Genomic DNA, 14,813 nt, shown 5'->3' with positions numbered 1-14,813 from the left:
TAGTTAAGTCTTGTGTTTGAAAGCCTTTTGTCCCATTTACTTTGGTTGACTGTCATAAATAATGGCTTTTGTTCCGAGAACACAGCCATAATGATTTCCTTCTCTCATGACCATTCAAAGGAAGGTTTTCAACATCCCTGGTCAGGATGGTGCCCATTAAGCCTGTGTAAGAAAACTTGCCCTCAGAAATCAGAAGAGCCCAAGGATTGATGTCTTAAATTAACTCTATTGTGGTTTAATTTAAAAAAAGAAAACCAGGCCACTCTGACTTTATTCCTGGAACCAGTATCTGCTGCCCTCATTAAGTCCAATGAAATAGGTCTGAGATGCTCCTTCTAAAAAATCAGGGCTATTTAAAAAACCATTTAGCAACCTGGTACATTGGGAGAAAGTTAAAATGTCAGACTTGTCCCCAACCAAGAAATACAGGCACAGAAACACCCTGCATTCCTCATTCTTGCCTTCCCGAAACCTGCTGAAAAACATACAAGCAGAATGCACTTCAAGCCACCTGCTGGATGAAAAAGCCTAAATTTCATCTTAGAGACAGAGGGAGGAAAAAAGAGGTTAACACTCACGGAATCTTTTAACAACTTCCGAGGACAGAGATTTTGATTATTAGTCAAAAAACCTTTAATATACAGAAATGTTAAAAAGCAACTCTCACTTGGCTAAGAGAAAAGGAAGTTTCAAAATTAATTTGGTGAGTAGCTAGTTAACTTTATCCAATAGATAGGGAAAGTGATTTTTTTTTTTTTTTTTTTTTTGGCTTGCACTGTCCTGAAAATTGCTTCTGCAAGGAATGAGTCCAGGGAACAATTGGCAATTCTTTTTTTCCTAATCAGATACCAAATTCGCAGATTTCTGGCTCTGATTTGATTTTACTTTGTTCCTTTCAGTTTACTCTTTGTGATCTGTATAGGCTAAAGGAACCATATAATTATAACCTTTAGCATTATTTATAAAATCCAATAAATAAAAATAAATGGAAATTCCCATATGCAAGCAGGACCGTCACTGGCACATGGGTTAGGTTTTTTTCCCTCTCAAACACTTCCCAAATCTGACGAATCCAGATTTAAAGAAGGGTAGGAAGAGAGGAATAAACATTCAAGGTCATTTTCATCTTTTAACGACTTTAAATGTGTAAATCCACCAGGACCTAAGAGAGAAAACCAGCAACTCCCTTGACCAGTTTCAAAAGTGTATATACCCTACCTTTTTAAGACTTTTTCAAACTTCAGATTCAGAAAAGCTGGACAGCTGTAGTACCCAACACAGGTTTAAAGAGATTTTACACACTGAATAGGATTTCCTTGTAAAATATACAGCCATGCAAGTAAAAACAGTCACTAGGACTCTTCCAACACATCACAATGGAAAAATCTTTCTTTTCAGATCTGTGGGAACTGCAAAGACTTAGGCACAACAATCCCAAGAAAAATGTAAACCGAGCAAATTTAAAGCATTTATGAATGAGATTTATCCATGTGGCTCCCTCAGGAAAAGCCCAGCAAATAAATGCGTTGTACTTTCAGTGGGAAAATGTTCAAATCTTCGACAGGTTCAGCAAAACCATACACCCCACTCCCCCGAAAGATTTTATTTTCTTAACATGGTCTGCAGAAAGGACCCACTACTTGAAAGTAACTCCGAGCCTCATTAAACAAAGCATTCTTCCAGCATATAATCAACCAAGAGCGTATCTTAGATCAAGGTCATAAAAATAAGCCCTTTGCCTGCCATCATGCTGTGGGTCTAGAAAGTTCTGAATCACACTCGCCAAAATACCTCTCCCTCAATTAAACAGTCTAGAACCCTCTGGTATTTGTTTTCTTCCCCTAAAATCATGAGCAACTGGATCTTGTCTGAACATTAGTGTCTACATCACTCTACTTGATTACTTTTCACACAGTACTTCTGTAGGTTCATCAACAAATTCTCTGACCTGGTTAGGCTGTCATTCTACACCAGATTAGGAAGCGCCTTAATCTGAAAGAGACATCAGACTTGTCAGCCTGAACCCTGCACATTAGGACAGAGAGATGAGAGGGGACAAAGGAAGCTCAATTATTTTCCATTAGGAAGGAGAGGCAAGACAAAACCCCCCACAGCAGTCCAGCCCTGCACTATACAAAATCCAACCCACTTTTGCAAGCCCTGCCTCTACAAGGAGACTGTTACACATGGTTCTCTCTTCGTGAATTCTAGTAAGAAGAAGTAACTCCTGAGGAAAAAGCAGAAAAGGGTGAGGATGGGGGACCCACCTCACTGCTACTGAAGCCAACTTTCCCAGGTGCTTCTCCATAGATGACATGCAGCCTGCAACATTACAATTATTGCAAATCAACGACCACTGCCAAAAGCCATCTGAGAAACATAACATTTTAATAGATGAAATAAATACTCCAGTACATGCAAGGTAAAAACTTGACATTGGAGGGGGGAAAAATCACTCTATAGTGTAAATTAAAAAATAAAACACACACTCACAGTAGCTTCCCCCCCCATTTGCAAATCACATGGCAAAGTCATACTCTTTCCACACCAAGGATACGCCTAATCCATCACGATTGCTTAAAAAAATACCAACATACAAAAAAGGTAGCTACATCCATGTCTAAGGAGTGAAAACTGAGGTAACCTTTCTTTTTAATCAGGGGGGGGAAAAAAGACCAAAAAAAGAGAAATGAACCCATGACCTCCTTCCTGGCCAATGAACAATAAGATTTAGGTGAGGAATTCCGGAGGAGGAGCTGGGGGAGGGAAGGGGTGCGGGTAATACCGCAACCAGCAGATTACACATCCGGCTCCTGGTCCCTACAGTTTGGGCTGGTGGACACTGAGGGCCCTCCAAGTGCTCCTGTAAAGGGTATGCATGGCCCAACCTTCTGGAAGCTTCCTCTAGAGCACTGAACACGGGGGAGAAGGGAGGGGGTGAAGCTTCACCTTTGATTTCTTTGGTATAAATGGAGAGGGGCAGAGAATAAGTATCTTCCTTTAGCCTGGGGGTGGAGGAAGGGGATGGAGGGGGGGATGCTAATTCACAGAATTGGAATTCACTGGCGGTAAAGTCCTGGGCGAAGACCTCTCCCTTAAAGCCTGAGATAGCAGGGTGCAGCCTTCAGACACGGCGCAGGCCGAGTTCCTCAGCCTCTCCCTGTGGTCCGACATCTTGGCGCCCCCGTCGGGGTGCTGCGCCAGATCCCTGAGGCACTGGGTCAGGAGCACGCAGGCCGACACCACGCTCATGGCGCCGCCCAGGATGGCGGTCTGCACCGCCTTGCCCTCGGCGCTCACAGCCGCCGCGCGACCCAGGAACTGCGGCTCGGTGGCGAAGCCCACCAGGGCGCTGACCGCCTGCACCAGCGGCCCGCTGAAGAGCGCGCAGCGGCTCCGCGCCAGCTCGCTGGGCGCCGCCTTGACCTCTCGCACGCAGGCCAGCAGCGCCGACGCGCTCGTGCTCATGCACTTGACGCCCAGCTTGAACTGCTCGCGTGAAAAGCGGTCCCGGGACTTGTCGCTGGCCAGGGCGCACGCGTCCGTCAGGAACTTGAGGTTGCGCGACAGGCCCTGCGACACCTCCAGCAGCAGCTGCGGGGTCATGTCGGCCAGCGGGGTGGCGCGCAGCACCGCGCAGCCCTGCTCCACCTCGTGGCGGCAGCGAGTCACGCGGTAGCGGTCCACGAGGCCCGGCTGCGCAGGCTGCGCGCCCGGCGTGGCCACCGCCGCCAGATAGGCCGCGTGGGCGGAGCACTCGGTCAAAGACACCACCAGGTCGCCCAGCTCCACCAGGCTGTCCCCCGCCTCCCCGAAGCGGCCCATGTTGAGCTGGCTCTGCACGTCGTGGGTGAGGATGGAGAGCCCCTTGGTGCGCGCGATGATGGTGTCTCGGCACTGCTCGAAGGACTCGGCGCCGGCGCAAGAGGAGGCAGGGCCCTCGAAGAGCACGGGCCGGGCCTCGCTCGACAGCAGCAGTAGGTCGGCCACCAGCTGCATCTTGCCCTTGCAGTGGTCACAGACGGACACCAGCCTCTTCCGCGGCTGCGAGGAGGCCCCGCCGACGACGACGCTCGCTGGAGCCGGAGAAGCCGCCTCGCCAGTGGGCTTCCCAGCGCTGCCGCTAGCCATCACGCCCGGGGGGCACTGGCATGCCGCTGGGGAGCCCGCTACCACCGCCGCTGCCAATGCCGCCGCCCCCGCGGCCGTCGCGACTCAGCTGGCCAAGGCCGAGGTGCCTTCCCCGCACCATCATGCCATCCACCGCCGCGGGCAGAGGGCACTGGGCTGCGGCGGCCGGAGCCCGGGCGGCGCGGGGCTGGCCCGGGAGCCAGGGAACGCAGGAGGCTCTTCGGGGCGCGGGGAGGGGCTGCAGCGTTCGGCCTCTTAGAGGGCTTGCAGGAACCATGAACCGGCGCAGAGCAAACTCACAGACCGCGCTCCTCCTCGCCGGGCTGCCAGGAAAGTCCCTTCTGCTGGGCTGCCGTCGCCGCCGCCGCCTTCCTGGGCATGGCCCGGCCGGATCGCCGGAGCAGGGAGGGCGGGAGAGGGAAGCTGGGAGTTGTCCTTCCTTCCTTCCTTTCTTTGAAATCAAAATCCTTTCCTCGGGGAGGAGCGCGGGTGGCGGCTCAGGCGGGCTCTGCTGTCAGGCACCTCGGACTCGGCGGCGCACGTGGGCTTCAGGCGTCCAAACCCTGCCAGGCGGCACTTCCCCGCGACGGTGGCCGGGGCAGACGCTTTGGGATGCAAGACTGCCCCGGGGGCATCTCCTGCCTCCCGCTCTCGGAAAGCGGCGCCGGCGGCGGCGGCAGGGCCGAGGGTGTGGCCGGTGCTGGCGCGGCCGAGTCAGAGTCGGGCGGGAGCCTGCACTGATTGCGCACAGCGGCCGGCCCGCTCGCGCTCTCGCCCGCCCGCCACGCCCGGGAGTGCCGGGCGCCGCGGCGGCCCCTTCCCGCCTCGCCGGTTCACAGAGCGCGGCCCGGCGCCCAGGCGGCACGCCCTCCCGGACCGCGCGCTCCGCGGCCCGCCGCTGGCTGTCGGCGTGAGTCCATCCCGGTTGCCTCGTCTTCCCCTCGGGCCCGCAGCGGCTGAGCTCTCCCGAGACCCCGGGCCCTGCGCATCGGACGCCGCCGCGCGCGTCTCCCTGGCGGCCCAGCCAACTCAGAAGGACCCCGCGGCGCTGCGGCAAGCCGCCCGGAGCCCGGCTCCTGCCATTTTTGTCAACCTCCAACTTCCGAGCGAGCCGGGAGAAACTGAAAGGAAGGGCGGGGGCCGAAAGGCAGAGGAGAAAACACCCGCTTCCTCTCCGCGCGCGGCTTCACCTCGGAGCGCGGCCGTGGGTACGCCGCCGCCCGCTCGCTCGCCCGCCCGCCGGGGCTGCTGGAGGCTTTTCCTCTTCCCGTCCGCGCCTCGCCCCCGGGCTCGCCGCCGCCGCCTCGGCCGTAACCTCCCTGGAGCCTATAGAAATCTTTTGTGTGGCGTCACCGCCTTTCGTTTAAATCCCGCTTCCTCCTCTCGCCCTTCCTCCCGCCCCCTCCGCCGCTCCCGGATGCTTGCGCGATGCGCTGCTCCTCCCCCGGGAAGCTGGGTGGCTGAAGGAGGACGCCCCCGCCCTGCGCGGACGCTGCCGGCGCCGGGCCGGTGGTCCCGGGCCTCGGCGGTGGTCCTGGGCGGAGAGGCTGGGACGGCGGACGGGAGAGAGGCCCGCCCGGGCCCGGGGCTCGGCACACACCCTTGGGAGACCCGGGCGCAGCCGCCAGTTGGCCTTACGTAAGCTCTCAGCCCAACCAGGGGGCTTCATGCTTCCTCCCCGTCCAGGGAGTGAGTCTCAAAGGTGGCTTGTTTTCTGGACCGAAGGGAGGGGGGCACTTGATACCATCCCCTAGTGATTTGCTGCGGTCCAGTCATCGCGTTTTGCGGGGACATCGATCGGTTTGCCAAGCTCTCCCCGCCCTTTGTTGTGTTTGATCCCCTTCCAGGGTGGGATTCCGAGGGAACTGTGCAGGGTAAGAAAAGAGCACCGGAGATGGAGTCCGCAGAGCAGGGCTAGACGCTTGCGGCTTCCTCCCTTTAATTAAATATCCCTTACGTAGTTCGAGCGCGGGTTTTGAACCGGACTTCCTGGGGTCAGTCATCCCGCAACCATTTATGAGTTGTGTGACCTGATGCAAGTTAGCTCTCCGAGTATCTTTCTTCTCCTTTCGAAATCAGATACTGTGCACGGACTGTCTGAGTACTTGGCTTATTATAAGTGTAGCCGTTAGAATTGTGCGCCTTCACCGGCACAGTTTGCAGTCTCAAAACTTTTATGTCTTTAGCTCTATAATGGAATAATAGTGCCACCGTTAAATAAGAGAAACAGCCTTTGGAGGTAAACATTATTATCCCCATTTTACAGATAAACAAGTGATGCTCAGATACCTTAAGTGCCTTCCTAAGGTAGAGAGCATAGCAAATGCATGGGTGAGGAGCCCGCCGCCAACCTCCTTTTCATTTTTACCCGTCCTTACTTTTCAGGAAGTGGTTGAAGCATCTGGGCTTCCTCCCCCACCCCCAAGGGCACCCCACCTCTTAGTCCTGAAAAAGGCCCTTGAGGTGCCCAGCCCAGCACGAGCTGGGTGTGTTCAGCCAACGGAAATGTTTGTTCCTCTGTCCCTTCCTAGGACCTGGTGTTAACCTTTTTTCAGCTAGCTGTAAATGTCACTTCGCACCAGGATGACCTTGCAGTTTATTGTCCAAACCGAAATAGTTATGAGAGTGAACTGTCAGACATGTTACTAATAAATTAACCAGTAACAACAGATGCAAACCTAAATGGATAGTCACCCTGCTTATAACTTAGAGAGGGTCCTTAGATATCTTCTAAAATCTAAATGAACCCACTTATTTTGCAAACTGAGGCCAATAAGACTGCTGATTTTCTAAACACGTTGTGTAGGGTTAATCCCTTTTATTTTTTTTGTACATGAGAAAAACAGTTGGCTAAATCAAGCTCTTTCCACGGTAACCCAGTGCTTGCACCCTACTCCTCCTTAGCGCCAAAAATGTGAAGAAAGAAGAGAGACCCTTCCCTCCATGCCCAGTTGATTCATGAAACTGCTCTGGGATCAGGGGATTTTTTTTTTTTCCAAAGCTACTTACTGCCCCTGTGGTCCTAGTTTTCTTTTTTTCTGCATGTGCTGCCTCTTTTGTTGTTATGGCTGGAAACCTCGTACCCCACCAGTAAGCGTGTTGCACATAAAATGTCCCACTATATTCAGCAACGTCTGGCTTAGCTTTTAAAATTTGATGGGATTGGTTTCTTGGCCCTCCCTGCTTCATGTTTTAGATAGGTTAGCTCTTCCTAAACTTAACCTCCCATTTACTAATTCCACCTTCCTCTTGGTCACTTTACTTTCTGCCGTCTTGCATTCACTCTACAAACACGGGGCACCTACCATGGGCCAAGCCCCGTGCTAGGCGCCAAATTTCCAAAATTAGTAATGTGAGGGCTGTACCCCTTCTGAAAAGTCCGGAGGGCAACAGGGAAAACAAATCATCCCAACTTCACTATTGGTGGATGAGAACACAGAGTAAGGAAGGAGAGCGCAGAGAGTACCGCTTACCAAAGAGTCCCGTTGCAATGAGGCAGGACATGTGATCAGTTCTGACCAATGAAATGTAGGTGGAGGTGTCCAGTGTTACCAACGCCTGAGGCAGTGGAAAGCCACTCTCTTATTCTCCACTATCTTCCCCTGCTGTAATTGCACTGGAACCTGTGTACTGGCTAAAAAAAGATGGAGCCGCCATAAGCCCAGGTGACCATGAAGCAGACCCTCTCTTGATTATGTTGGCCACGTAACACGAGCAAAAAATAGACTCAGGGCGAAGCCACTGAGATCTGAGGGTTGTTTGTTGGTGTAGAATGTTTTCATTTAACTTGATTAATTAATAGAGGAAAGCTGTGTCTGCCTCTAGAATCACTGGAGTAAGGGCTTTAGAAAATTCCACCCATTGCTCCTTCTGATCTTCTTTTAACATTAAAATGTGACATGAACCAAAAATACTGTGCAAAGTATTTTACGTCAAAACGGAAATTGAGAAAAGAAAGCTGGAAAGATGTGGGTTGAAGCATTGGCTGGGGAAGGTGAATGGAGCAGACAAGAGGAAGCTGGTGCCAGGGAGAAAATAGCTCAGCCAGAAGTTCCCATGGTGATCCAGTGGAAACAAATGGGACTAGTACCCAAGAGGACTTGGGTTCGATCCCTGGCCTTGCTCAGTGGGTCGGGGATCCAGTAAGAATGTGAACTGTGGTGTAGGTCGCAGATGTGGCTTGGATCTCTCGTGGCTGTGGCTGTGGCGCGAAGGCCAGTGACTGTAGCTCCTATTCAACCCCCAGCCTGGGAACTTCCACATGCTGCCAGGTATAGCCCTAACAGTGAACAAGATGCAAATAGAGAGCTGATGGAGGATTTGGGGAGGAAAGGTGGCAATGACCAAGGTTGGGGCTGGAGATTGAGGAAACATCCTTTCTTTCCTTCTTTGCATATTCTAGAAGGTGCATCCACCACCTGGACTTTAGGCAGGTATAAGACAGCAGTATAAGCATTCTGATTTTGTGTGTGTGGTAAAATACTCCTAACAAAATGTATGCTCTTGGCCATTTTCCTGAACCTAGCCACAGTTCAGGGGTATTGAGTACATTCATATTGTCATGCAACCGTCACCACCTCTATCTCCAGAAACCTTTCATCTTATCACATTGAAATTTTGTACCCACTAAACAATATCTCCTCATTCCCCAGCCTCTAGAAACCACCATTCTACTTTCTGTCTCTAAATTTGACTATTCTAAGTACCTTGTATAAGTAGAATCGTGTATGGAGTTCCTATTGTGGCTCAGTGGTTAACGAATCCAACTAGGAACCATGAGGTTGCGGGTTTGATCCCTGGCCTTGCTCAGTGGGTTAAGGATCCGGCGTTGCAGTGAGCTGTGGTGTAGGTCACAGACTCTGCTCGGATCCCACGTTGCTGTGGCTCTGGCATAGGTTGGCGGCTACAGCTCCGATTCGACCCCTAGCCTGGGAACCTCCATATGCTGCGGGAGTGGCCCTAGAAAAGGCAAAAAAAAAGACAAAAATAAAATAAGTAGAATCGTGTAACACTTGTCCTTTGTGTCTGGCTTATTTAGAATAATGTCTTCAGGGTTGATTGACATTGTTGCATATGTAAAAACGTTCTTCTCTTTTCATACTGAATAATACTCCATTGTATGTATGTAGCTGTACTGGGTTTTGATACCCAACTTTCACACTTCTAGACTTTAGACCCACCACCAAGCTGTGTCTGGTCTGTAGTGCCACCTGGTGGTCAGTAAGGGGCATCCTCTGTCCTCATATATTTTTCCTTTGCAGCCGTGTCCCTGTTGTGTTTCTGCACCCACTGGTGGGCCAGTTCAGTCTCAGGCATTCTTTCTTAAACGTGGCCTAACATCACCCTTTATTATCTCCCTTTCAATATCTCTTCCAAAGGAGAGGAATTTATATCTGGAAAGTCTGTCCCTACCCCTCCTTTACCCTGATTCACTCATCCCCACTGGTGATGAATGAGAGTCTGACAGCCATTGGGCCACAGTTCATGAGGGAGCAGGGTCACTGGGTGACAGGTCACTCTCCTTACTCAGTATGTCCTCTTTCTTTCTGGTGCATTTTGTTCCCATACAATAAGAACACCTGGGTGGGGAGTTCCCATTGGGGCTCAGTGGTAACAAACCCAACTAGTATCCATAAGGGTGCAGGTTCAATCCTTGGCCTCACTTAGTGGGTTAAGGATCCGCTGTTGCTGTGGCTGTGGTGTAGGCCGACAGCTGTAGGTCCAATTCGACCCCTAGCCTGGGAACTTGCATATGCTACAGGTGCAGCCCTAAAAAGGAAAAAAAAAAAAAAAAAAAGAAAGAAAGAAAGAAAGAAAGAAAACACTGGGGCGGGATCTCAGCCATCACTCTCACATTCTCCCATTCCAGCCTTCCACCCTCCCTCCCTCTCTGCTTTCTCTCTGTTCACAGAAGCTGAGTATGTGAGGGAGACCAGTCTTGCCATGGCAGGCGCATTTATGCTTTCAGGTCCCCAAATCCTGGAGATGTGGAATTTTCTCCAATCTAGTTTACCAGGCAGCCCTACATGGAGGTGAAGTTTGCTTTTACAGAAAAATTCTCTGGTCCATTTCCTTAGTGGTTACTGATCTTTGGATGTATTTTTTAGAATTCTGTAGGAGAGAAAAGATGAGTACTAAGATACAGGCTCCTCAGACTTCTTCTTCTTTTTTTTTTTTTTTTTTTTTGTCTTTTTAAGGCCACACCCATGGCATATGGAAGTTCCCAAGCTGGAGGTCTAATCAGAGCTGTAGCCACTGGCCTACACCACAGCCACAGCAATGCCAGATTTGAGCCGTGTCTGGGACCTACACCACAGCTCACAGCAACACTGGATCCTTAACCCACTGAGCGAGGCCAGGGATTGAACCCACAACCTCATGGTTCCTAGTCAGATTTGTTTCTGCTGCGCCATGACAGGAACTCCCAGGCTCCTCAGACTTCTAATAGTAATCATGCATAAGCATTTTTTCTTTCTTTTGCCAGCAGCATTCACAGGAGATGAAAGTTCCCAGGCCAGGGATCAAATCCGAGCCACAGCTGCAACCCATGCCACAGTTGGGACAACACCAGATCCTTAACCCACTAAGCCTGGCCAGGGATCCAACCCGAGCCACTGCAGTTGGATCCTTAACTCATTGTGCCACAGCAGGAACTCTGCTAACCTTTTGTTTTATATCTCTCATGATGCCTAGCACGTAATTAGTCAATAACTACAAACTGACTAGCTTTCTTGCTTCTTTACATGGAGCCTCGCCCCCAACAGACTGGAGCATTTCTGCCCCCTGGCACCTGCTGTGCTGTGTGCCCAGCTTCAGTGTGGCCATTGGTGTAGCATATTTGTAACTGTCAGTGTAGCTTTTTTTTTTTTTTGCCTTTTCTCTTAGGGCCCCACCCATGGCATATGGAGGTTTCCAGGCTGGGGGTCGAATCAGCTACAGCTGCCAGCCTACACCATAGCCACAGCAACGTGGGATCCAGGCTGAGTCTGTGAACTGCACCACAGCTCTCGGCAAATGCTGGATCCTCAACCCACTGAGTGAGGGCAGGGATCAAACCCACATCTTCATGGATACTAGTCAGATTCGTTTCTGCTGCACCACAAAGGGAACTCTTATCAGTATAACTCTTTCCCCCCCTCACCCTGTCATCTCTTTAAGGGTAGTGCTTAATCTCTTTATCTCTTCCCCACACCCAGTGCATTGCATGGTCAGTAAATGTGGACGTAATAAATGAATGAATGAATTCACTTGCAATTCTTTGCAAGAAAAGCATCCTTTCATTGAGGCCAAAATCCTGCTGCCCACATCTCTTTCTCAGTAAAGGACTGAAAGTCACAAACACTCATGAACCCACAGCAGGAGCACAGGCTGTGTGTGGTCAGGATCTAAAGTTGAAAGCTAGGCCGTTGCTTAGCCAGTGTGTTCACCCCGTTTCTCTTAAAGCTTGTTCTGGAGAGTCCAGGAAGCTAATTATTTGGAAACAGAGATTGTGAGGTCTCTAAACATAACTGCATATATCTGTACAACAAAGTACAGGTCATGTTTCAAATAACACAAAATTCCTACCTTTTCCTCCTAGGAGATGAATTCGGATCACTTCCCTAAACTTTCAAGGCAGTTGCAGTATTATAGATAACTTGAATTAAGTGCATTATTCTGAGAATTTCCATTGAAATTAGACTTTTTTTCTTACATCTTGCTGGAAAGAAGAATATCAGTATTTTGAGAGGCTCATTGCATTTACATGCATCCCCCACTCCTTTTGTTTTTAATTATTTATTTATTTTTACTTTTTAGGGCCACACCTGCGGCATATGGAATTTCCCAAGCTAGGGGTCGAATCAGAGGTGTAGGTGCCGGCATACACCACAGCTACAGCCATGCAGGATCTGAGCTGTGTCTGTGACCTACACCACAGCTCATGGCAACACCGGATCCTTCAACCCACTGAGCAAGGCCAGGGATGGAACCCACATCCTCATGGATACTAGTTGGATTGGTTTCTGCTGAGCCACAGTGGGAACTCCCCCCACCCCTTTTAAAATACACCTAATTTGGGAGTTCCCGTCGTGGCGCAGTGGTTAACGAATCCGACTAGGAACCATGAGGTTGCGGGTTCGGTCCCTGCCCTGGCTCAGTGGGTTAACGATCCGGCGTTGCCATGAGCTGTGGTGTAGGTTGCAGACGCGGCTCGGATCCCGCGTTGCTGTGGCTCTGGCGTAGGCCGGTGGCTGCAGCTCCGATTCGACCCCTGGCCTGGGAACCTCCATATGCCGAGGGAGCGGCCCAAGAAATAGCAACAACAACAACAACAAAAGACAAAAAGACAAAAAATAAATAAATAAATAAATAAAATAAAATAAAATACACCTAATTTGAAATCTCACTCTTTAGAGATAGCCTTGATATACATATTTGCAGCTATTTTCCCATGCATACATAGACATAGCTATATCGTTTTAATACCATGTTATAACATCTTATCATTTAATAATATAAAATAAACATCTTTGGAGTTCCCACTGTAGTGCAGCTGGTTAAGAATCTACCTGCAGGGAGTTCCCGTCGTGGCGCAGTGGTTAACGAATCCGACTAGGAACCATGAGGTTGCGGGTTCGGTCCCTGCCCTGGCTCAGTGGGTTAACGATCCGGCGTTGCCGTGAGCTGTGGTGTAGGTTGCAGACGCGGCTCGGATCCCGCGTTGCTGTGGCTCTGGCGTAGGCCGGTGGCTACAGCTCCGATTCGACCCCTAGCCTGGGAACCTCCATATGCCGCAGAAGCGGCCCAAGAAATAGCAAAAAGACAAAAAAAAAAAAAAAAAAAAAAAGAATCCACCTGCAGCGTCTTGGGTCATTGTGGAGACCTGGTTCCGTCATCATCCCAGGGGCAGTGGGTCAAAGGATCTAGCGTAGGTTGCAGCTGTGGCTCAGATTCAGTCCCTGGCCCGAAAACTTTCAGGTGCAGCCATAAAAACAAACAGAAAAGCATAAAGTGGGAGCTCCCGTTGTGGCTCAGTGGTAATGAACCAGACTAGTATCCTTAAGGACTATTCCTGCTCTTGTTCAGTGGGTTAAGGATCCAGTGTGGGTGTGAGTTGTGTAGATCACAGGTGCGGCTCGGATCCTGTGTTGCTATGGCCACGCTGTAAGCTGGCAGCTACAGCTCTGATTTGACCCCTAGACTGGAAACTTCCATGTGCAACACGTGCAGCTCTTTCAAAAAAAAAAAGGCAAAAAACCTCATAAAATGAACATCTTTAATATCAACAAATGTACACCTATGACATAGTTAGTGGTTGCATTGTTTTGCGTTTGTGTGAGTGTATGTTTTGTGTTGTAAATGTAGATTTTACAGGCTGCTGTGGTGGAACATTTAGGGTGGTCCCTGTTTTCTCCTCTGATGGAGAGTGGTCCATAGGACTATTAGGATGGGTAAATGAAGAAATACCTGTACAGTATTCAGAAGAGTGCCTGCCACACAGTAAGTGCTCCGTATTCTTATCATTTCTATGATTTTCACTGTCTTTTTCCTCAGAGTCATTCTTGGAAGTGGAATTGCTAATCAGAAATTATGTACACTTTTTTAGCATTTTGATATACTCCACCTAATTTTTTTTTTTTTTTTGGTCTATTTGTCTTTTCTAGGGCTGTACCTTTGGCACATATATGGAGGTTCCCAGGCTAGGGGTCCAATCGGAACTGTAGCCACCGGCCTAAGCCAGAGCCACAGCAATGCGGGATCCAAGCCGCGTCTGTGACCTACGCCACAGCTCATGGCAACGCCGGATCCTCAACCCTCTGAGCGCGGCCAGGGATCAAACCTGCAACCTCATAGTTCCTAGTCGGATTGGTTAACTGAGCCACGATAGGAACTCCAGCTCCACCTAATTTTCATGCAGAAAAACTCCATCCCCAGAAGTGAGTGAAACTTCCTTCCTGAGCCTTGGCCCCAACATACACTGTTTTTATTCTGGCCCCGCTGATGGTCAAAACATTTTATCTTACTTGAATGTGCATGTCTTTGATATCTAGTGAGGTTCTGTACTTTTTTTATATACAAATTGCTTTATTTATTTTGGAGAAATAAAGCTGTTGTTCATGTCCTTTCGTAGTTTTCAGTGAGGGTGGTCATCCTTTTCTGACTGATTTGAAAGATACTTTTGGTCTCTGCCATGTTAGAGTTTTCTTCCCAATGTATCATTTGCCTTTTAACTCTTTTTCACGGTGTTTGGCAAACACAAATTTTAAGTGTTATATTTAATTATATGAGTCCTGCTGTCCTGTTCACAAGTAATGATGGTGACCAGCACTGGACACTCCGCCCAGCCTGGGCCAGTCACATCCTCTTCTGGAACTATAGTCAAAAGATAATCACATAGGACGAGATAGAAAGCTCAGGAGGTATGTGGTGACTCTTCTTGCATGGGGTTAAAATGTGCAGAAGTAGGAGTTCCCATCATGGCTCAGTTGTTAACAAATCCAACTAGTGTCCACAAGGCCGTGGGTTCAATCCCTGGCCTTGCTCAACGAGTTAAGGATCTGGCGTTGCCATGAGCTGTGGTATAGATCACAGACGCAGCTTGGATCCCGAGTTGCTGTGGCTGTGGTGCAGGCTGTAACCTCCTACCTGCTGCTCCGATTTGACCTATAGCCTGGGAACCTCCCTATGCCACAGGTGCGGCC

General features: G+C 49.9%; 1 protein-coding gene across 1 annotated transcript; it reads right to left on the bottom strand.

Annotated features, from left to right (window-relative positions):
• Positions 1-2,365: 2,365 nt before the first annotated feature.
• Positions 2,366-4,461, bottom strand: TLNRD1 (talin rod domain containing 1). Its single transcript, NM_001258293.1, is given in 1 exon segment — positions 2,366-4,461. A coding segment is annotated over 1 exon segment (1,092 nt). The 5' UTR covers positions 4,132-4,461; the 3' UTR covers positions 2,366-3,039.
• Between the last annotated feature and the right edge of the window lie 10,352 nt (positions 4,462-14,813).

Source organism: Sus scrofa, chromosome 7 (assembly GCF_054392235.1).
Source record: "Sus scrofa isolate SSC_HxYL_T2T_F1_AM1 chromosome 7, Sscrofa_HxYL_maternal_Yorkshire_Landrace_v2.0, whole genome shotgun sequence".
Classification (NCBI taxonomy): domain Eukaryota; kingdom Metazoa; phylum Chordata; class Mammalia; order Artiodactyla; family Suidae; genus Sus; species Sus scrofa.
Note: the sequence above shows the minus strand (reverse complement) of the source record. Positions and strands in the feature narration are given on the sequence as shown.